Genomic DNA, 24,832 nt, shown 5'->3' with positions numbered 1-24,832 from the left:
AAGTTTTCGCCACCATCAGCTTCTTTTTCAACAACCCCATGATATGGATTTTGACGTCCGATAAGTCTATTGTTCACTTCTTGATCTTAACGTTATTTTATTTCAAGTCGGTTCTGCAGTGCGAACAAGTCAAGTGTCAAAAAGAAAAAAAAGGTTCAACTAAGTTGCATCATCGTGTCAGAGATATTGATATAAATATATACTTTAAAATTCTGTTTCGTAGGAAGTTCACTAATCCGTATTTATTGCATAAACTTAAACTAAAGTTGAACTAATATTCAGAACATTTGTTTTTGGGATCGAGAGGAACACAAGTGAATTATAATGTTTTTAAACGAATATAAAAGGAGACAATTAAGACCACAGACTCGCCACATCAAGCGACGCGATGACATTTTGAATCGACTCTCTCCAAGTGTCTCGAACCCGAAACAACCTGGCCCGCATTACACACTCCACCCTGCCAAGTGGAATGAGATGGCCAACAGGATTTTTTTTTTTTTTTCTTGAGGGGGCAGCTGTTACATTTGCTCCGCAGCTGTAGATTGCGGTTTGGACTAATGTTCAATTTTCAGAGGGCGCTGGATGTCTCGGTAATGTCCAATCAAGGACTCTCCGCACGGAACCCTGGCCTCAGCTCTCACCGCCTCATTTACAAGAGTAAACATTTTGGCAAATTCCGATTCATCTGAGGGGTTGTTTTTTTCTGGGTTTGGGCTGCATAATAAACATTCTCCTCGGTGTGAAACCTAAAACGACACGCAGTTTTTGTCCTGTTTAGCAGCAGCGGACAGATTATCCCTAAATCCAACAGACGAATATGTGGACACAGGTTAAGCTAACAATGTTTCTTGAGAGATTCATATTAAAATCACATGTGCGCTAACACGACTAGCTTTATAGCAAGAATGAAAACATACAATGAGCGTATTAATATGATCATCAGACTTAAGTGTTTCACTAGGGGTGTAAGATAATAATAATACACTTAAATATATATTTTTTTCAAGATACTGCGGAGATAGCCAACAGTTCTTATATAGATATTATAGGAGTGTGATATTTTGCCAGAGGCAACTATGTACGAGATGTATGACATAACCAATGGAAAAAATATTATTTTATATTATCTTTTAATAATTTTTTGGCTTCCACATTATATTTATTGTATGGTTTTATATTTCAATAAATGATGTATTCAATTAAATAACTAGATGTTTTTATTTACAATTAACATACAAATATTCACTGTTTGTTTGTGTTGCAAATTAAACTTTCTGCCACTAGATGGCAGCAGTCATCGCATCCTCCGTAGCTAGAGGAACAATCAAATCCTGCGTACGAGAGGATGTAGTTGACTCCAGCAGGGTTTTTTTTGTAAGTAAAACAGTTATTATAATGTTTTTCATTACATATATATACATACAACTTCGTCAAGAGTCATGTGGTCTGTAAATTCTACAAAGACAGTATAACGTTGTTTCTACAGTATCTCGATATTTCATAATACATCGTAATCGTGACGCGTATCACCAGGTTCTCGCCAATACACACTCTCAGTTTCGAAAGGAGTGAACTGGGCTAAGAAGAAGAAGCTACCAGCAGATTAGCAAGCTAGTAAGAAGAAGCAGTTTAGCTAGCTAGTGGCTAAACTTCAGGCGCCCTAACACTAAACCCCTGAACCGACGCATGAATGGTCATAAATACTATGTTTTTATTCAGTCAAAGTAAACTTGTAACCTGGCGATGACCTCGACATCTTGACCCAGACAGTGACATCAACGTCTACGATTGTCGTCATTATTCGATGACTCAAAACAATACGGTAACCCGCCGTAATGACGAGAAAAAGGTGTAATTTATAGAACAACAGGATGATGATGTCAGGAGGTAAAACTTACCCCGAGGTCCTTTCCTGCCCACTTGCACTCATCCCGCTTTGAAGGGGTGGCGGGCCACGCAATCTGGGAAACATGGAGAAGATTAAAGATCAGTCATTAAACTGTGATGTAATTGGTTTAATTGAGGAATAAAAACTATCATTTCTACTCATTTAGGTTCTCAGTGATACATCTAGATTCTCTGAGGGGAAACGTTCATGCAGCTTTTCTTGATATTGTTATCATGTTTAGTTTACCAGTAATAAAGAACTTAATAATATATATAGTTTATATTTTTCAGTCGCCTTATTTTGATCTCATTTGGTATTTTAAGCCAACAAAAAAACTCTAACCTAATTGTTGTCACATTTGTCCTTGCTTGCATCTGTCTCATATAAAGTTTGAATTCCTTTCTTGTGATACGGATAAAGATGAATCATATCTCTTATGTGAAACCAGTATTTTTAACGATCCTGACACAGTAGAGAACAATGCAGTCTTATGGACTTAAATCATCAAAATTGTCATTAAATGTTTTATTCTTTGGACATTAAACTTGATTTTTAATCACTTTTATTTTCCATTTCTCTTCATTTTGGATTTATTTCAGATGTTTGATTTGATACAGAAGGAAAATGTAGTTTTATGAAAGGCAGCTGAAAAGTTTTAAAATGTTTAATTAAATGTTTGGACCACCACTGAAATAATGACATTAAAAAATTGATATCGTTGTTCAGGGAAGAAGAGACGCAGCTAGTAAGTGTCCAAGAATGAAAATGTTAATTAAATCACATTCATATTTTAGACCCTGTTATATTAGACGACAAAGCGTGCTAGATAAGAAAGTAAGAAATCTGGGGGTAACACATAATATCCTGTGAATGTTACACTAAACGACATCTAGATAAAAAAAAACAAGCTATTCTTTGATGGTCATATAAAGAACACTCAAGTGACAAGAGAAAATAGAAACTAAATAAGTGTAAATATGATTTGACAGTAGAAAAAAAACACAAAAAAGTCTTATATTTATGTCTACCTCAAACTGCCCTCCAATTATTTATACCTAATGGTATGAATATAAATAAAAAATGTAAAACATGTTTTAATCCTTTCTGGTATTACTTTGGATGGTCAACAAAAGAAAAACAAGACATTTTAAAATAAAATGGTAATAAATACATAAAGAAAAATACAGTATTTGAAAATAAACTTCAAACCGTCAAAAACATTTTGTGATCCGTTTTAACCGACCTCCTGAGATCCACATAAGTCATGCACGGGTCCAGTCGTGACCCCCGGGGCCCCACATATGCCCTCGTCTATAGAGGATAGCGCTGGTCGATGGACCTCAGCCACCTCGGAGAGAAGCCAGAAGACTCGGCGTCCTCGTAGAACCGCAGTGTTCTCGCATCAGTGCTTGTTCTCATCAATGTTTACGGCCAAAAACTTGTAAAGTTGAGTCAGCGTGCCCCTGTTGTTCCTCCGCTCAGGTCTAACTCTGTCCACCACACTCTCCAAAGATCAAGTCAAGTTCACGACAATCAAAGTGAAATTGTTTCAGCGTGTTCGACCGCTTGGGTGTGAGTTTGGAACTAGAAGTGAACCAAATGGTTATTGGAAACAGGCGGATATTGGAAACTCTGATACCCAGTTGAGCCGTCCAATAACCCATGACCTGATCTTCCCTAGATTAACTCAATTTCACCGCGTGGAGCATCTGCGCTTTCCATTGGAGAGTAATTGCATTAAATTCGCCTAATAGCAGCTTTTTTGGCCATTGTTTAACAAGCTTGCAAGGAACAGATCTACAGAAAATAGGTTTAGACGCCAGATTGACTCAACATTGTCTCCAACATTCCCTGCCTGCAGACAATATGTCCGTCTTTTTCCCCTCTTCAAAGTAGGCCCCGGTCCAGGTGCAGATGTGAAAGAACCCAGATGGTCCGAGGTGGCGCCCTGTACCTGTTTGTGGTCTCTGTTGATGTTGACGAGGTCGAAGGAGAAGATGTGGTCCTCTGCCCCGACCAGCAGCCGCCCTCGCTCCTCGTCCAGGAGGAACGTGTCGTAGCTGGAGCTGTTGGCCAAACCGTTGAAGGTCAGCAGGTTACTGGACTCCAGCATCTCTGGAGAGGAAGACAAACGACGACTTAGTACAAAAAAATGCGTGACACCTGAGGAAAATACGGAAATTGTCCAATCACGTAAGAACTGATCCAAAGTGTGGATGGACTACAAAACTTATCTTGGAGAAACAATTAAATACTCATTTATTGTTTTATTTATTTCTCTATTACTCTATTATTAAACCAATAATTGTGACAACCATGTTTTTTCTTCAGTATTCTCCCTATTCGCCTTCGAAATTAACCTTTTTGAAATAAAGTGCTTTTATATAATATTCAAATGTATTACCGAATTATATAAAAAAATATGTAATTATTTAATATCCAGTAATATGCAATGGTATTGTCAAAAAAAAGTGTTTTGTAAGATGTTACGGGATAAGTAAACATCTCTTTAAAAAAAAATTATTAGTTACAATTCCACAACTTATTAAGGTCATTCTTTTTTCCACTTCTTTGGTTTGGTTTGACGGCCCCTCAGAACAGTCACTGTATAGTATGTGGCCCCTTAATGAAATTAATTGACACCTGCTTTAGACGTTAAGACTATTGTTTGAAATGATATGACGGTAACATGTCAATTAAACTCTTGCTATTTCGCTTCCCCTTCCCTCACGCTCTGTACAAGCGTCATGAAAAAAGCTAGCATTTCGATGCTAAGAAGCTCAACGGGTGTGAGGTTGAGTTTATGAAGATAATACGCTTCTCACTCACAACGTTTTGAATAGTATTTACCCACCTTTAATCTAGAGAAGCGGCCGACACACACATTTCTTTAATTCTTGTACAAAAAAACTGTCATTCAAAAGTTATTACAGTAAAAAGTAATAAAGAAGTTAAGTAGAAAGAAAGATAGATTGACTTTATGAAACCCTGTGGAGATCTCTTTCGGGATACAGCAAGTTTCATAAAAACAAGAACAAAGTGCAAACAAAAGAACAAAGTGCAAGGTCAAGTGCAAGTATGAAGCATAAAGAACAAGGATCAAAGTAAATAACGCAAAGAAAAGTAGGATTCTTCATAACAACTGTAATAGATTTAGAAATCACAACATAATGTTGTACATTTCACAAAACCTTTTTTTACATCAGTCTTAAAGAAATATATTAATTTTAGTGATTCTGCATTTTTCTTCTAGTCATGTATACTGTTTGTTATGCTCGTTTGAGAATTGAGAAGCGGTTGGATGTTATCTAAATGAACAGGAAATATGATATTATAATCATATTTTTAAGTTCATTTTAGCTCAATAATTAGGCTAATGGATCATAACCTCATCGCACTTTGTTTATCATGACATTCCTCAGTATTTACTTCCCAATAAATAAAAAAAATAACATTAATAATCTAGAGGGATTAGAATTGTTTGACGGAAAGGTTATTTTTTTCTTACACTCAATTCCAACACGACATTGTACAGACATGAGGATCTGAAGCGTTGGTTGTAGCATCGTCTGAGACATTTGAAGCTTTCACAAAAGGACACAATCAAGTTCAGACTGTTCATCTGTGTGTGTGATTGACTGAATAATTCATGCAGAGTGTGAGCTGCGGGGGACATGATGCCAGTGTGTTTTTCACTGTGTTGATTATGTAAATGAAATTAAAGAGCCTTGACATGGCGTGTATCCGCGGGAAAGAGCGGAAGGGTCGTTTACTTCCACACTAAAATGCTTCAAAATGACATTAAAATGCTTAAATAATCCAACATCACATCTCTATACAATAAAATAAAGTTACTATTCCGTTCTACCTTCTCAAGATGAGCTCATGTGAAGCCTTAACATCGGGTGAACTTCTTCAGATTATTCACCATGTGACAAACAGGTTCCAGTTGTGGGAGACCGTCAGTTAATGTTCAGCCTCAAACTCAAGTTGATGGACTGTGACGTGTGTTCATTAACCACGATCTTCTACTGGACACTCAAATCTCAAGTGCACAACATGTTATGCTTACTTGTTATTGTTGTAGCTACATGCTTTTAACCGCTCTTGACTCATGTCTTGGACCTCCATCACCTGATCATATTTTGAATTATCTTAATATGTTTTTAACATAACAGCAAGAAAATCTATTCCTCTCCCCTTTGCGGTTACATTTAAGGATGGAAAAAAATGTATTTGTTTGTCAAATATAGTTAATATACATTATTTCTTTGCTCCTTTATTGCAGAAGTCTGGGAGAGCCTGTACGCAGGATTGATCAAATTTGTTTCTGGCTCCCTCTACAGTAAGAAACGTGCAATGGCATTGTCGTGAAAACAGAAGTGTCTCCTGACCTGCCGCCAAACAAAGTCTGTATTTGTTTACAAAGTGACAAAAGTGGAAGCTCAAGAAAGTACTTCAGCAATTATTAAAAAGGATGGCAATGCAACTGCAGCGTTGACCCATTTCCGTAAAGTAATTCAGCTGGGCAAAAGTTGTGTACTGATACAATACAAAGAAGCATTACTATATTACGTAGTGTTGTTTTTACGGGGCAAGAACCACAATGGTAAACTAAATAAAAACCTTAGCCATACAGTACTATACCTTTCCATAGGGAAGTATATCAGTTTTTTTTTCATTTCCAGGATTTTAACGTTGAATTTTTAATTAATATTTTACTTAATTCTATATTAAAACAAATAATTTGTATGTCAGAATTGAATTTTAGGCTACTGGTTCAAACATATTGAATATAGACTGTGTAAAAAAAAAAATGTATTTCAAATTATTGAATTCCATTATTAAAAATATGATAATTAATGATTAAAAAATACAAGATTTTAACAAAAGAAATCCAAAGTTTCAGCATTTGAAATGTTACATTTAACCATTCAATATTCTGATGGCACTGATGTACTTCCATACAGTGTTTTTTCTCTTTTTCTTTCAAAATCTGATCTGAAATCTGATTTTTGCATTATGGTTATGTCATATCCTGCATCTTGTACAGACTTGTACATCTTGTCACGTCTTCCAGAGAAGTCCGGTACTGAATCCACTTCTCTATGCGGACAAACGTTACAGAAAAGTCTTTTGAGAATGATAAGAATGATAGAATGATAACACAAACAAACACCTGTTGTCCGCATTTGTGCTTAGAACTTTGATCTGACCAGCCATCTTATCTCGTAACAACCCTTGACCACTACCGGTGACGTTGGATGAAAATGTTTAGAACGTTTTGAGAATCAACTGAGAGACTCCCAAAAAGAAAAGTGAGTAAGAAAAGTCAGAGTTGAAGATGCATGAGTTTTTATTGAGAGCGACTTAAAAGAACGAGCTCAGAAGAAGTTCATAAGGTCGGTCATGTGGTTGAGAGATGAAGTTAAAGAGACTCAGATGCATGTAGAGGTGTGGAGATGTGGGACAAGGTTGGAAGAATTTTGGAAATGCAGACTTTCCATCTGCCTTGCTCACCGACACCAGAGTCGCCCCGGCGTCAACATTTGTGAGCTTATCAACAGTCAAGATTGTGTTTAAACCGCAAACAATGTCGGTCGGATTTTGCAAACATGTGCTTTATATTTACACGGCAGGTATTCCCAACTCACACCCATTCGTCATCATCAGTGTCAGCACCCACCACTGACACAAAGCACTACACATGTGTACCATTTGCACATTTACACACACTCGACGTATGCGGTGCATCTCCACACGGCCCAGATTGACAGGCGGCTATAGGAGCCATCTGTGCCCACGGAGCCGCTCAGACATCTGCGTCCACCATTAGAGCGATGGACGAGGTGTTGCCCGGAGTGAGAAGGAGCGGTCACCAGATAAGAAGGAATGTCTCTCCAATGACAAATGGAGAAAGTAATCCAGGACTGAAAGAGTTGACGATAAAAGTGTTCAAGAAAAAATAAAATGCTGAAAATATCTCTGTTTTTAGAATATATGTCGTGCTCCAGTTCGCAATTCAAGCCCCATCACTCGAATACAAAATCCAAGCTCAACTCTATCGTCCTTTTTTTAATTATTTAAATAAAAATGAAAAACATCTCACTTTTTAAGACACTTAACACGTCACATTCTTTAATACAGACGCAACATTTTATTTTCCACATATTTCATTCTGATAGTAATTACCTTATTAATCTCTCTGGTAATAAAATAACTCAAAAACAAGTTTTTATTGTTTTGAATTCAAATGTTAGTAATTAAAAGTAGTAGTAATAAAACCCTTTTTTAATGTCCCATCTTCTGCTTTTTACGCAACTCTTCCTCGCCTACTGTGCCGTGTGAATTCCGTGACGATGCTGCCACCTGCTGTCCGAGCTAAAAGCTGTGATATTTCAAATGCTAAAAAAAGTACATCTAATCATAAAGAAAGAGCAAAACTATTAAGTAAAATAAAAGTTCAAGTTTAAGAATCTCAAGTTTAGACACATTTCTTTTTTTTTTAAAATGAGTAAACAATACCAGGAGTCATCCATGAGTGACTCAGAGCAGAACTGATTCCTCGCCTCTTTAAGAGAAGCAAGTTAAGGTTCCTCTGATTGGGAGGAAGCCTTGGGGCGGACCCACCCACCCAACTGTATTCCCTCAGAAGAGCTTAAGGGGGTTTAAATTTAAAGTCTGGGGCTCTTGGTGACGGCTGCTGCCCCCACGACCCGTGCTTGATACTTAACGTAAAAGAGATTTTATTAAAAGTGAAGCTGCCTCTTATTTACGTCAAGTTTTGTGTTGTGTGCGTGTGTGTGTGTTTGTGTGTGTTATTCCCAGTACAACATTAAATATTCTCCTATAGGGGGAAGCAGCGAATAAGTTTCCTCTTCTCACAACTGAACCATGGCTCTGCTAACAAGAGAATCCTGATCTGAACTGGTGGAAAGAATTTTGGGAACTGGGGCGTGATCACCTACGGACCTCCAACCTAAACAGAGATACGCTCGTTCGGAACAAAAACACGGCGGCGAGGAGCGAGAGCGGCGCAGCTCATACAAAATACAGCAACCAGGAGCAGGACAGGACACACAGTAACACACTGTAACACACAGTAACACACTGTAACACACTGTAACACACAGTAACACACGCAAGACTTTACTCCGAGTTAAAAAATGCAAACATCCACCGCACCCTTTCGCTGACACATTTATTGACCTATATCTGCCACTTGTGTGAAGCACACACACACACGGACACACACACACACACATGGACAGACACACATTTTCCAAGTGGGAATCCAATCAATATTCCTGCTTATGCAGCACAAACTTTCTGAACCAGGGGCAAAACTCGGCAGCTACTGCCTCACAAACACTCACTAAATCACACACACACCTCATGTTAAAGTCATTGTGTGCTTCCACAACACTCGACACCAGTCGCTTACTGGACTCGCCGATACGTTTGAGTCACAGCGAACATTTGAATATCTCGCCACAAGTCTTCTCTGGTTTCTCACAAATGTCTTTTAAACACACAGAAGCTTTTTAAAAAAAACAAAAACCTCTCCAGGCGGTGATTTGATCAGCAACATACACACTCTTTTATTTTTCCAGAGAACAATTCGTCGAGACACATTCATGGCTTCGCTGTAATGAATCAGCAGCTCATGAAAGGATCCATTAAAAAAAGAAAACAATTACATGTATAAAAAAAAAAACCATTTGGACTCTTGGCTGGTCTTGCAAATAGGCAGGTGTTTCAAACACCCACGACGTCAGGAAGACTGAACGTGTGTGAGGGAGACGCAGTCAGGCATTAAATGATGTTCTTTCTAAAGTGTTTGTGTGTGTCGACGCACACCAGAGTGTGTTTCGATGAAGCACGACACGGACAGAGAAAAGCACAATAGAGTGTGTCGACAAGAATAGTCCAACATGCAGAATGATCTTTTCAATGATAAACTTGAAAGTACTACTTTATGAAGCTCAAATCATCAAAAATATAACTTAAACACATGAAAACACACACTTAAAAAGACAATATCCACAATTATAATTAAAATTATCTTCCGTAAGAGAAGATTAAAGGGAAATAATTTTCTTTTAAAAACAAAAGGTATTTTATAAGTCTTTACAAACATTTGTGTGAAAAATAACACATTCTTTTTCCTTAAAATAAATGTCTAATATAATGTATTTAAGTCTGTGTGAGGAAAAATGAATTAAGCTGGATTTGAACCCAAAACCTTTATGCTGATAGACTGCAGTGTACATTGTAATAACACAATCTTGAAAAATATATACAACTTTTTATAGTTTTTTTTTAAAGTAATGAACTTGCAAAAAAACTTAAATATTGGAGCTTCATGTGTTGGATTTAGAAAATATATTTTCATCATCTATAATCGGTCACTTCAGCTCGAAATTAAGGATTTAATCCAACAATTATTTGACTATTTTTACCAGTTTAAGATCACAGACGAGGCAAATTATCTTTTACGGAATAAAAAAAAAAGAATTTTTTTCAAAAGAGTTTCTCCAAAAGATTAGTTTTCATTGTTTCCCCTTTGTTTCCTATGGTTTTTCAAATTTGAACCCAACATTTTTATCTATTTCTACATAATGAATCCTTTTTTTGGCATTTGAAATATCATCGATAACATTAACAGATAAAATAAATGAACTAAACGGAACAGCAGGTGGCAGTAGTGTTCCAGAACCCATTAAAACACTCACAGTTGGAAAAGGTAAAAGGAAGACTCTCTTTCGCTCTCAACAGAAAACATTCTTGGATTCTGATATCGAATTTAAAAACTCAGCAATAATATTTTCTCATTCTCCACATGGACTAAATCATTCACATGTTTTTCTTACTTTGTTCGAACAAACAGACAAAAAGCTAAGCAAGTCTTTAACAGTTACACATCATACAGTTTGCTGTTACTTGTCCGTTTGACGCCTTGGCTCCTGCAAAGGTTTGAGTGATTTAAACTGACTCACTTAAATATAAAATATATATACTTTTTTTCCCTGCAAAAACCATATCAGATAGCATCAACATGTTAAACATTTTAAAATCCTCACAAAAACAGACGGGTGAGGATGTTCAGTTGGAAGGAAGAGAAAAAGCCGCAGATGACTCGGAGACATGTTCGGAGCAGATGGCAGAAGTTGTGAGTTCGACCACACATTGACGTGAAGTGTGTAAATCTGCGTCACAGAGAGAAGCAGCTGCTCCAAGAGAAAGTGGACGCTGGGAGAAACACCGACAGACGATTCCTCTCGTTTATCTTCCACCGTCATGAAAGCAGGACGATGCGGTCCACACAGGTGTGTGCGAGCACGCCGGATGGAAAATTTGATTTGCCTAACAAAGTGTTCAAACATTCTCTGAGACGCCGAAGTTCCTTCCTTTTTTCATTCTCCTCTCGCTGTCAAAGCACAGACGCAGGTGTGGGCTGGTTGCCGTGGTAACCATCTGTCCAACACAGCTTTTTCAGGTGCGTCTTCACTGAAGTGACTAAAGACAGGTTGGTGGTGGATTAGTCAAGAGAAGAGTCTTTTGTGTTTAGATTTTTTAAATTGAAAGGATTTTTTTAATTGATGTCAATCTCATCCATCTTGTTTATTTATTTTTTTTATGTATCATTTTGAGCCTAGTACAATATATCATATAGTCAAGTGAAATCATACCTAATAGGATGTATTCCTTACAAAAAACTTTTATTTTTCAATTTTAAATATATATAATTTGCTTTTACTATGGTATTTGTCAATAATATATAAAATATTTATTATTTTGTGTCTATTTATTTTTCTAAATTTAATATAAGTAAACATATTATCATTTTTTTGTGTTTTACGCCTCCAATTTAGTGTTTAAAATGATGTTTTAATATATATTCAAAAAATACTTGTAAAACGTTTATTTAAAGTAATAACAGGAAACAGCTTAAGACGTACTCACAACCACAATATATATATATGTATATATTTTAATACATAATGAATATGGATATATTATTTAATAGCGTCTCTAGTGTTTTGAGGAATCATCAAAACAAAATTAGAAAAAGTAACTTGTAATTAATATTATTTTCAGGTTTAAACTTAACTTAAGCAGTCAATCTATTTCAATTTTTTTTATTTTTAATACACTAGATTACGTTATAATTCTAAACACGTTAAGGATTTGAAAAATTATATTTCCCCCTTCATTTTTTTTCTAAATTCAGCTTCTTTAACAACTAATAAATAACTTTTCTAGCAAAATTTCTAACAGACATCTCCAAAAGATATGCGTTTAGCTCTTGAAGAAACAAAAAGTATTTCATTGGACTATTGCAGAATGTCCTGTGATAGCTGCTCGGGAAGTTTTACTCGAAAATCGAGTATAAGAAATGTTCCTACGTCGCTACCTCAAGACCACTGAGGTTTCTGGACGTCACTACCTCGACATCAAACCCGATATTAATGAGATGAGAAAAAAAGGGGGTAAGATCTGGAACTATTTCATTAGCCAGTGTCTCCTCTTGTCATTTCATGGCTGGACCGCAGAGAGCGATTCCCACCGGCGCCGCGACCACAGAGGACACGAGGCCCACCACAGAGAAGCCCACTCTCACACGACCGAGAACAGCATCTCGTCTCCTCCTCCTCTCTCAACTCACATCTGAAGCTTGGAGAAGCGGAACGTGTCACAAATATCACGGCGCGCCAGTGATATTGAGCGACGCGGTTGACGGACGAACCCTGATGAGGATCCGGTCTGTGGTTCCGGTGGTCGTGTCTGGAGACGCACGCCTGTTAGTTCGGCCTGTCAGCCGCGCCGACTGTTAGCGCTGACGTTTTATAAGAAAGTAATGAGGCGACCCCGCCGATCTGAGCGTGTCCCCGTCAAAGAGAAGACACGACGTCGAGACGGACACACCAATTATGTGACTCCGGTTGTCGACACAAAACCAAGGGAACAGCAGGTTTTAAATTGCAAGGCAAAAATATTTGTCTTGTCTCCATCAATTAAGTTCCTTTAAAAAATGTATTTATTTAAAAAAGAAATAGTTCTCTTTTATTTAATCGGGGGAAACTCCTGAAGATATGAAACTTTTTTTTAACGTTCTGCTTGACCTCTAATGACCCCGGAGAGTCAATTCTGCTGAAAACAATCACAGGAAATAACACACGTTTCTTGTGTGTATAAATAAATCTTACACTTCTTAGAAATCATGAATCAAGGCAGCGCGGCTCCACGAACACATTATCCAATGGAACAGTGACTATAAAGTTAAATGAATCCAATCACTATTTAGAATTAAATAAACTGTGTAGGACATGCAGAGAAATAAATATTTAATATTTATCATGATATAAAGAATAATAAACCGCATGTTAAGTAGAATTGACATGGACACTTTTTCTTAACTTAAAATTGCACAAATTTACGCTATTTTATTTATAATTTAAAAAATACTTTCCCACTCTTATGTATTTTATTTTCTATACATAAACTATTCAACGAAAAGTGGAAAATTAATTAAAATTTAAAAAACGATGAATTATTCATTTAATTGAAATTAGTTCTACTTGCGCCACTAAAGGATAACTAACATTTAATTCTTAATATTGAAGGTTTAAAGAGCCCAGGAATGCCATGGAATTCCAAGTACGTCGGCGCTCTGGACAGAGATGTTCCCCTCATTTGTAACTCGAGGCCGTCAGATCGGACGAAGCACCCTCTCCACATGTGACTGACGAGCCGTGGCAGGTGGCACGACCCATTCATGCCCGGAGTTCAGCGGCCTGCGCCGGGGATGTAACCCAAACCCGTATTCCAAACACAGATGCAAAGACGTGGCATATTTATCCTGTTGGCGAATCCACGCAGAGACACGACCGCCCCGTGAACATTCATCTTCCAGTAAACACTTGGACGCCATGTTGGGAGCAGTTTGGACTAATCCGGTCTGATATTGTCAATGTGAACTTTCATCCCATTAGACCTTTACATAGCTATACTATGATACAAACACAAATAATCATTTATAGAAAGGTATATTTTAATCTAATTTTTGTTTGATTTTTAAAAAAACCCGGAATCTGTTTAGTCTGGGAATATTCCTTATATTAATTAAATGATATGTATTTGTTGGTCAAAATTATTATTTAAAAAATCGACATCGTCACAACACTGCCAATACCTCTGCCAAGGAGGTTATGATGTTTCTTTGTTTTTTGCAAAATTTATCAGTCTGACTTCTAGCCTCAGAATATCCCAAAAAGAAGAAACATTTTCTGGAAGTTTTGAAACTGGAATAATCAGACGATTTTAATTGCCATCTGGCTCCAGGAATCTTTAGAAGGATATACCGTTATATGTCAAGGACTATGTAAAAAAAAACATTCACCTTCACGTTAACGAAATATTGTGAGCAGTTAGGACTAATCTGGTCTGCTATTGTTGATCTTCTAGAGCCAAAAATAAGAAAAATATACATTTTACTAATGGTTGAGAAGTAAAGCTGCTTGAGAAGATATAAACCAAAACACTTCTGAATCTGATTAGTTTGGGGATATCCCTTAAACGAAATTAATTCCATATATTTGTAGGTCAAAAAAGAAAAGGAAAAGGTCAAGTTTTACATCTTTATCGATCAGTCGCTACAATTAGCATGAAAGACACATTATGGCCGCGAAAGCTTAATGGTCACCACACGGTCAATACCTCTGCCAAGGTTATGATATTTTTCTTTCCGACTCCCAGCCACATTACCTTAAAAGCCCTTAAAACGAAGGAAGTATTGATAATTGGACTAGTCACAAGATTCTGATCGTCGTCTGGATCCAGGAATCTTTTAAAGGACAACCCGTAAAGAATAGATGCTAAAAAAAAACAACCAATAACTCAAATAATTAAAAATAAATGAAACAAACTCAATGTGGCTGTTGCTCAAAATGTGCAAAGATACTGTTTTAGGGTTGCTAAAAATAATTTCTAGAAGCCAACTTGGACAAGAATTGAATTTGTTTACTGTAAGAAATGATTTCATTGGACAGCAAGTGAGCTTTAAACCACATTTTGGGTTAGGAAAGGTCATGTGGTGTGGTGTCGATGTTTCCTCGAAAGATTGGCATTTTTGTACCGTTGGTTTTGGACAGAAATGCACAGTTCATCGTTAAAAAACCAGAGGCAAATGACAACTTGATGAGATAAGCACATGTATTTTATTTTTGTTGCGTCTCGTATTTGTGTCTCCTGTCTGAATTAAGAATCTGTGGTTTTACCTCAAGATTATTTTTGGGAATGGCGACATCTACATCCAAAATCCACGTCAGGTTAGTTACAAAAACGTAAGTAAGTAAGTAATTAGTATTTATAGAGCGCTTTTCAAGACCAGGGTCACAATCCGCTTCAACAATTTAAAAAAATACCCAATAAAATAAATACTTAAAAGGTCAAGACAACACAGAGATAAACACATGAGCCTCAGAAAATCAACGTTTGAAACAACAATTTACCAAAGATTAACAAGAAGCCTTGCCCAAGGATGATTACCAGGATCCAAACCTACTGCACAAAAAGTAACCACATGATGGTTTGTTAGGCTTATAAGACTTCAGGCTGACATTTGAACCACAGGACTGGATCAAGTCATTAGTTCTTCTAGCGTCAAGGAGTAGCATTAAGCTAGCATTAGTGGTTACATGGAAATCTAAGCTCTTTGTTCAGAGAGAAAAAACCTGAAGTTCCATAAACAAGAGACGCTCAAACGTCCTCCGCTCAAACCAGAAACCCCCCGGCGTCTAAACCTAATAAATTGTCTCGCAGGTTTGCTATTCCCAGAAGGGAAAAGTTTGTTTTCCAAAAATACCACACTCGTAGGTCAGGAGGATGAATCAGTGTCAAAAAAAATGGCAAATATCCGGGCGGAGCATTCTTCAAACTTTGGTGTTTGCGGCCGAAGCAAGAGACGGAGGCCGGGCGAGCGTCTGGAATGATCGATAAGACACCGGCGACAATCAAAGGGAAACGCTAACACACGAGGACGGGAAGATGGCTCCGGCGGTTTCGGCGGTTTCTTGAAAAGCGAAAAAAGAGCCGCGGGAGAGGGAGGCTGGAGGAGACGAATGATGAGAGGACGCCAGATGAAGGCGGACGTCTTTTCCAAAGTTGGCTCGCTCGGGAGAACACCTTATAATTATCCACATCCGCTCTGTCGGCCTCAGCCCACAGGACGGACACACACACACACACACACACACACACACACACACACACACACACACACACACACACACGACTCTCGTTCGCACATGTGTTCATCAGCCACGCCCCGAGTCGTGATTGACAGCCTTATTACGGGGGGCCGGTCCAGACTCCAGTGAATGCGGTTCCACACTATTCCTTAAATTTCCTCCTTAGCTACACCCCGTTATCCCACCATGATGCCATGGAGAGGTCATGCACTCGCTTTTATCACTTCCTCCACCGACATCAATTATGTCCGTTTCCTCTTTTTTTTTTCCGACCCGCAAAAGCCGTTCTATCCTTCCTTCACTTCCACATTTCTATGTGGCTGTAGAAATGTTCCATACGTGTAGTTCTTCTTGCAGCACTGTCCAATATTATTGTCCTACTTTTATTTTTTCTACATCGGTTTCAGCATTCGAAGTATCATTGATCAAATATCAGAGTTTCTTCATGACCTCGGAACCTTCAAGGGTGGATCTTAATGGGAAAAAGAAATCTCTGAGGGGCCAAATAACTGTTTCTACTATGAGGGGCTGTTAAGCCAAACAAAAGAATGGACAATTCCAGTCATTTTCCCATGAACTCAGATAAAAAAGATGTTATAATATTATATATATTTGTTGAAGTTCGATATGTGGCCCCCCCCAAGTAATGACTAGATGGTCATTTGTAACATTCGCCGAACCAAGATTTTATGGATAAAATGTTTGAATTTGTTATTCAAGCATTAGCTGATGACAGATTGTGCATCCAAAAAACGTAATTGTTAACACATTGTTGTACATTTATATCGCACACTAGCATTAAACTTCTTGAAAGCCCCACTGGAAAGTAAAATAGTTGTTTGGGACTCGGACTCGGACAATTACATGATTTCTGTGACGGAAGTTGAGTTTCCAAAGCTTTACATCATTTTGAGAAATTCTTCCTTGAATGTGTTTTCTTTGAAGACAGAGCCGTGTTGCTTCTGTGATATAAAACCCTGCTAATATCAGTGTTGTAGTTCTTATGACTGTTTTTGGTCTATGTCTCTGCCTATGTCTTGGCCTGTGTCTCGGTCTTGTCTCAAATTGGTCTTACTACTGATCTTTTCCTGTTGTTGTCTTGGTCGTGTTTTGTCTTGATCTTGGTCCTTGTACTTACTCGGTCTTGGTCTTCCTACTGGTCTGGTCTTGGTCTTGCCTTGGTCTTGTCATGGTTTTGCCTTGATCTTGCCTTGGTCTTGTCTTGCTACTGATCCTGTTTTGGTATTGTCTTGGTCTCTTCTTAGTCTCGTCTTGGTCTTGTCTTGGTCTTGTCTTGGTCTTGTCTTGGTCTTGTCTTGGTCTTGTCTTGGTCTTGTCTTGGTCTTGTCTTGGTCTTGTCTTGGTCTTGTCTTGGTCTCGTCTTGGTCTCATCTTGGTTTTATCTTGGTTTTATCTTGTTACTGGTCTTGTTTTGGTCTCGTCTTAGTCCCATCATGGTCCTGTCTTGGTCTTGTCTTGGTATTTATCTTGGTCCTGGTATTGGTCCTGGTATTGGTCTTGTCTTGCTACTGGTCTCTTCTTGTTATTGTCGTGGTCTTGAAGTGGTCTTGTCTTGCTTCTGGTCTTGTCTTGGTCTTGGTTTGGTCTTGCCTTCGTCTTGATGTGGTCTTGTCTTGGTATTGATCTTGGTATTGATCTTGGTCCTGGTATTGGTCCTGCTACTGGTCTTGTCTTGTCTTGGTCTTGGTCTTGTCTTGGTCTTGTCTTGCAACTGGTCTCTTCTCGTTATTGTCTTAGTCTTTACATGGTCTTGTCTTGCTACTGGTCTTCTCTTGGTCTTGTCTTTGTCTCGTCTTAGTCCCGTCTTGGACTTTGTCTTGTCTTGGTCTTGTCTTGGTCTTGCATTTCTACTAGTTTTGCTACTGGTCTTGTTTTAGTCTTGGCCTCGGACGAGGAAGTCTGCCAAAGACACGCGTGTCCACGGAGACGTTTGCTGCCTTCAAGTGGCCGAGGAATCATTGCTACTGTCAGCTTTGAACCTTCCTAATTTAAAATGCCTGTCCTATTATCAGAAGCCTCTGATAGTTGTGTCCGCTCATGTTTGGCGTTTGATGAAAGCGAATCAAGTTCTTTCAAGATAGAGTTTCACCTTCTCCCCGCTCTGCTTAAGTTACCCGTCCGCTCGTGGAAAAGTGAAAGCTATTTCAGTCTCAAGGAGAAGAGAAAATCATTAACTCTTGTGATCATCGTTCTGTCCCCGTCAAGCCAGATCCGTTTTGCTGAATGTCTAACTGACCCCATTGGGAAATCATTTACTCGACACTTGCCGCACCAGCCTTCCCAGGAGAGGTCATTTTATCTCACAGCCTCCATTCCTCCCTCGTTCCGGCGCTCAAACTTGCTCACTCTGCACTTGTTCAACTGTCCTCTGCTCAGGAACAAAATCACTCATCAGCCTGAGTTTCTCTCCCCGGAGGTGTGTCATCAGCGCTCGTTTGAGGATGATTTCATATGACCCTCCTCGTGCACGCCTTTCCCGAGCGCCCAAACCACAGGAACAGCTTGTTCTCCACATGTCCTCTTCATGGAAACAACATGGGTCGTCAGTGTTGTCGTTGAATGGCCAGAAAAGTAAATTACAGCTTGTTTATTCGACTCGATTAATGGATCTCTGTCCAGCTGCTGTAACATCTAAACTTTCCAACAAGCGTGTGTCTCGGAGAGAATCATTCGACGAGATGAGCTTCATGTTTCCACTTGACACCGCTTGTTAAATGGCGCCACTTGCACCATGAATCAGGACCTGACACTTGCAGGAAGTGTCTTCGGAGTCAATGGTGTGATCTAGAGAGCCACTAGTAACAGCAGGAGACGAACGACTCAATGCGGCTGACGCAAGCGAACGGTGTTAGAAACACAAACGTAGGTAAGAAGGACCGTTGAGACAACAGGAAAAACTATACTTACGCAAAGTTGAATAATTTATATATTTGCAAAGACATTATTAGCAGATAATATAATGTATATATATATATGTATATATATATATATATATATATATATTTATTTACAGTAACAGACACAAATCATATTTGTTAGTAACATAATCATTTAAAATATAAAAAGTCCACTTTTCAAACAATCCAACATGTAGGGGGAATGACCAGAAGCTTTGTTTAATGAAAATCCGTTGAAAATTAACCAAGAAAAAGAGCAAACTGATATGAACTGAATGAATTTACAGTATTCTTGACTTTTTTATTATTTAATTTGAACAGGTCCTAAAAGGAGAATGCTTTATGTTGTTGTGGTTTTGAAGGAAGATAAAAAAAAATAGAAGATTTTACATTGTTCTGAAAACACACAACAAAGTTAACATATTTCATCTACATGAGGTTCACCGTCCAAAATGTTAAGGTTGAGCCAAAACATTTCAACTGTTTTTTTCTGGGCATTTTAGCTACTGGACATGAAATTAACAAGTAAATAAAAAACTTAAGATAATGGGAATTTATAACAGATAATTATACAACTATAATTTATATTGTTAGATTTGCCAAACCAAATGAAATTGGTTTGTTGATTTATAAATGCAGCATCATAATAAAAGGCAAATATTGACACACAACCACAGGCAATTAAAACAATTTAAAAATTATAATAACCAAAAAGATATATTTTGCTCAAATCCTTCAAATAACTAGATGGGCCGACCTAAGTCATATTTCCACCAAGACCCTGGTCTCGAAAAGCGCTATATAAATAAATATTACTTACTTACTTACTTACTTACTGTGATTTACACATAAACATTTTGACAAATGTATTTGATCCAAATAATTCAATACTTTAGCTTAAATTACACTGGAACATTAAAATTCAGTTCTAAAGAGCTTAGTGGGACAAAAAATAGTAGCATCTGTAAAACTGCTCACACAAACCAGACGTAAATGAGCAACAACATCAGTGGAGATGGCAAAGATGGCAACTAAAGTTAAATCATTGATTTCTTGTCCCCTTTCTTAATGTTTTCACAGAATGTAATTGAGGTCTGTTGGCAACTTTAAGTGTTTTTTTCAAACAGATAGAAAAATAAACACAATAAACAAAAATAAAAACTACATATAGCAGGGGTCCCAAAACTTATTTGTGCAGACAGAGCAAGGAACTCCAGATGGTGAAGAAATAAAGATCAAATGTTATAACTTTTTAAAAGGTTCAACTAAACATTTAAGATGGATCAGATTTCTAAAATAAAATGACATGTATAATTAGTAAAAAATGGCCCGAATTCCCAGTGAAACCATGCAAAATCCATAAAACAACAAGATATAAATCATTTTTGTCGAAGACGTTTAGTAAAAACAGCTGAAAGACCCCCCGGTATCCGTAAGAATTGACCTCTGGTGGCCCCCCGACCAGTTGAGTTTGAAACCCCTGTGAAAAAAAAGAGTCCAATGTCCAATAAGGAGAATTTGTTGTAAAAGCTAAAAATATAATTGGGGATCTTCACTAGAACACATGTGCTACAATTGGCCCCAAAATTCAAAGTACTAATTATTGGTGTCCAGACACTTGGTGTGCAAAACCCTGATTTACAAAAAGTGTTGGTGCAGCTCAAGAGGTGTTTTATCGTCTCATCAAAGACATGACATATTCGTCGCGTCGGAATAAAACTTGATCGTCTCATTGAAAAGCACTAAAAACACACAGGCAGCGATAAAAGAGTTGTCAGCTGGAGCACACATGGTCAGATGCAGGTGTCTAATTATATGCATGCACACCAGACCTGACACATCGCTGACACACACACACACACACACAACTTAAAGTCTACAGAAGAGGAGGGTGTTGAGTTCTAACACCACGGAATGACAAGAACATTCACACAGTCTTTGGTGTATTTTTTACTTTAACTTTCTTCATTAATCTCCACGATCGTGGCCGTTTCCACCGACATCCGTCCGTCACTTTCACGGTCGCCACACACTGCCTTGATGATGACATCGCTCTGGTCTCGTATTGTTGTCAGCGCCGTGCTTGCTTGTCAGACTGATCGGCGAGGAGGATCACAGAGGAGGGGCGTCCAGAGGGGGGGGGCGCCGTGGAAGACTGTATTAACATTCTTTCAGCAGATGGCTGAGAGCGGGATGACAGTCTTCTCAGGGATGAGAGGGCTGGTGAACCGACATGATCGCACCCAGGGGAGATCTGACCTTTATCAGGTGTGCCGGTGCCTCCAGATGCGACTCGGTGACATATCCCCCAAAAATCTAGGCCGTCCGAGTCATCCTTCATGTCACGTTATGTCCTTTATTTTCACATATTCACTCCTTTTATTATGCAACGTTTCTTCCAGCAATGATTCCGCAAGTGTGTCAAAAATAAACTAATTTGTTCTACAAAGTTACTCGAGCGACGAAGAGCCAGCTGACTTCTGCCACGGCGAGGAACTTTTCATGGCTTGTTGAACAAGTGGTTACACAACCTACGGGAGTTAATGCTGTGCAATAACACGTGCGTCACACACTGACATTATCATGACTTTAAAGACGCCCGAGTCGTGGGAAAAAAAGGGGACTTTTAAGGTTAAACCGTACACTTTTTCCTCCCTTTATTTAGTTTATTAAAATTATTTGTTTAAAAAAAGAAAAAGACAATATCCAGGGGACAGCTTAATGGTTAACCATGGTAGCTTTTGATTTAAATAAGCCACTTTCTGTATATTTCAATTTTAAACTGGATAAATTATTAATTTCATTTATTAGTCATTACATTTTAACATATGTATGTATAACTATTGCTTTATTTTGTTAGTAAGTCAACTAAATGCATTCTTTTAAAAAACAAATATTTAAGGAAATTTTGGTTTATTAACTTATTTTCTTTAATTATATATTCCTCATTATTGAGGAAACACGTTTTACCCTTTTAGGTTTTGACTAACTTAAAAAAAAAGAGAAAAAAGAATGAAAGACGGAAATTAAAAAGTGGTTTATCGAGTGATGGCACAAATTACAAGGCAATTACACTCGTAGTTTTTATAAAAAATAAAATATGTATAAAATTAAAGATTCCAAAAACATTAAAGAAGATTAAAGTTACAACTTTTTTTTTTTTTCGACCAAGGTTAGCTACATGGCTACATTGTAGCTTGTAACGCTAATGTTTATTGTTACATAAATATGGTACAAGAATATAAAAATTTGCTAAATATTTTTTGGGACACATTTCTAGAATACATTGAAGGTACTTTAAGATATAAAGAAAACTATAAAGACATAATAAAACGGTAAAGCCGACAGTATACTTTTACTCAAAAACATAAAAAGAAGTTTGTCTTCAGTAAAAAATTAGTCTCACTCTCATTGTACCATAGTTGAGGTTCCTGGTCCAACGCTAAGTATGCTCGAACCAAAATGACAAGTTCCACCACGGAGAAGAAAAAAAGCTTGTAAACATCAGTTCTGGACGGCGAATGAATCAGAGTGACTCATCCCACGTGGCCATCCTTTTGACTAAAAATCACTTACGTTGGTGTGACAACGTCCAACCGCACGCCCCGAGCTGTCAAATCAGCGTCGGCCAATTTTTTCCCACAAGCATGTTTCACAGGAGAAGAGGGACTTTAAATAAAGCGGGCCGCCGGGCCGGTCGCAGACACACGGTCGTGTCGGACGGCCGCAGAAGAGCCACAAAAGCCGCTCTCACTGTGACATTAAAAAAATGCCAGAAATGTCGTTCGGGGCCAAGATGAAAAGTTTTTTTTCTCTCTCACCAAAAAAAAAAAAAAAAAAAGCCTGATTTAGTGTTGGGTGTGAGGGACGAGAGGAGGAGGAGGGAGGAGGAGAGGAAGAGCCGGCGCTCCACAGTCTCCCCTCAAAATAACACACAAGGAGAGGGAATGACATGTTTGCTGTTTAAGTCAGAAACGTACACGTGCACGATATATAAAAATACATCAATCTTCCCGCCCGGGCCCTCAGACGCCATCTATCACATCCCCCTGCGTGGGGAGTCGACATCGCGCTGGATCCGTTACAGTAAAACAAACTCAGGAGTCGGAATATTTTCGCCCCACGTTTTCGAGGGGAGTTTTTTGGGACAAAAGCCATTAAAAAAAAAAAAGAAAAGAGCACTTAACAGAGCGGCGCTCACATGAGGGGAAACTGGTACAGGGGCCAATACATACATTTAAATAGAGCCGGCCATATGGAACCAATCTGACCGCTCCTGAGGAGAATTGTGGAAGACAGACGAGGTAAGGAGCAGCAGGAAGGGGTGAGTAAATAGTTGGGGTGATGTGAGGGAAAGAGTAAACGAGGGAGACAGCGAGAGGAGAAGGCACTCCTGGCCGAGGGACGCACACCTTCAGAGCATCCGTCAGCGTTCTTACCTTTGAACGAGAGCTTTAGCCGGGGGACGTTGTGCTTTGGTTCTATTCCTCGTCCCGGCAGCACCGTGCCACACAGCAGCACCACAACGCCAAGGAGGTAATCCATGGTGCTGGAGCTCTGGCCTCCAGACCAGCGGGGCTCCTACACCCCCCTGACCAACTGACCAGAGATCAGGTGCCTCGCTCTCGGGGTAGAGTCCGGATCCGTGCCCGTGGGGAGGGGTGGGGGGGGAGTGACTCCTGGAGGTCAGAAAAGAATCCGGGGTTGTCTTGCACTCAATAATGGGACTTTTTTGTTTCTGTCTGGTTGGGGTTCAGGGGGGGGGGCTCACATGGCTCCCGCCGTGGTAGTCCAGGTCAAGAGTGGATGATCAAGGCCTCCTCAGGTGAAGGACAGGTAAAATTGGGAATCCAAAATAGTAAATCTCTCCTTTATCCCCGGTGTGTGTGAGTGTCTTCTGAGCGAGCGGACCCTCACTGCAAACCTCTAATCCGTGAGTGAGCTTCTCCGCCAGACTCCGGGAGAGAGAGACCACGAGAGAGCGAGAGAGAGAGAGAGAGAGAGAGAGAGAGACATATACTTGAGCAGAGGGGAGGGAGGACGAGCAGCTGAGCGAGAGAGGAGCAGAGAGAGAGAAAGAGGGAGGGAGGAGAAGAGGTGGAACAACTAGTCAGCAACGATGAAGTGCTGCCACTCCTCCAATTTCTACTGTGATTTCTTAATATTCCCTCCTTCTTTTTTTTTTTTTTTAAAGACTGCTGGTTTGAATCCCAGGCTCAGATTGTCACAGTCCCACAGGAACATTCCGATAGTCGCATGTGCGCCAGAATTTCCCCAGGGGGCAGCATGCCTCATCAGCCGGAGCGATCTCGTAACAAAGAGGTCATAGGTTCAATCCCCGACTGCCCCAGAATTTCACCGCGAATCGGTCGCTCCGTGCGGATTCAAAGGGGCGTGTCCAGTGTCCACGAAAGGAGTCCAATAACTGGATACACAACCTGTCAGGATGGTGTCAACTAGGACTGCAAGGATTGTTTTTTTCTATTGTGCTTTGTGACCCTAAAGTTGCTCCAAATCTAAAAAAAGTAAATGTTGAAACAGATGAACCTATGAGTTTCCAGTTCAACTTGAAGAGGATGTTTTAGCCGCGAATATATGCAAAATATGCTGTTCAAATCATGAAAAAATGTTTAAAAGAATTCCACAAAAAAAATCTATTTGGCTTTCAGAAAATAACATCACACCTTCAATTTCCCGTAGTAACCGCCATAATCTCCATCACGAGTCATGAGTTCAAAATTAAAATGAACAGAGTTGGACACATTGTTACA

General features: G+C 38.9%; 1 protein-coding gene across 2 annotated transcripts in view; it reads right to left on the bottom strand.

Moving 5' to 3' along the window:
- The window catches only part of sema3aa (sema domain, immunoglobulin domain (Ig), short basic domain, secreted, (semaphorin) 3Aa), a 46,575-nt gene extending 22,579 nt beyond the window's left edge, over positions 1 to 23,996 (bottom strand). For both annotated transcript variants that reach the window (XM_087787280.1, XM_087787281.1), the window contains exons 1-3: positions 23,501 to 23,996; positions 3,846 to 4,006; positions 1,902 to 1,964 (exon numbers count right to left, since the gene is read on the bottom strand). In XM_087787280.1, coding sequence (XP_087643406.1) covers positions 1,902 to 1,964; positions 3,846 to 4,006; positions 23,501 to 23,606 — 330 coding nt within the window. In that variant the 5' untranslated portion in view covers positions 23,607 to 23,996. The remainder of the gene's footprint in view (positions 1 to 1,901; positions 1,965 to 3,845; positions 4,007 to 23,500) is intronic.
- Positions 23,997 to 24,832: the final 836 nt, after the last annotated feature.

Source organism: Callionymus lyra, chromosome 3 (genome assembly GCF_982586985.1).
Source record: "Callionymus lyra chromosome 3, fCalLyr1.hap1.1, whole genome shotgun sequence".
Taxonomy (NCBI): domain Eukaryota; kingdom Metazoa; phylum Chordata; class Actinopteri; order Syngnathiformes; family Callionymidae; genus Callionymus; species Callionymus lyra.
This window is presented reverse-complemented; position numbering and strand designations above follow the sequence as displayed.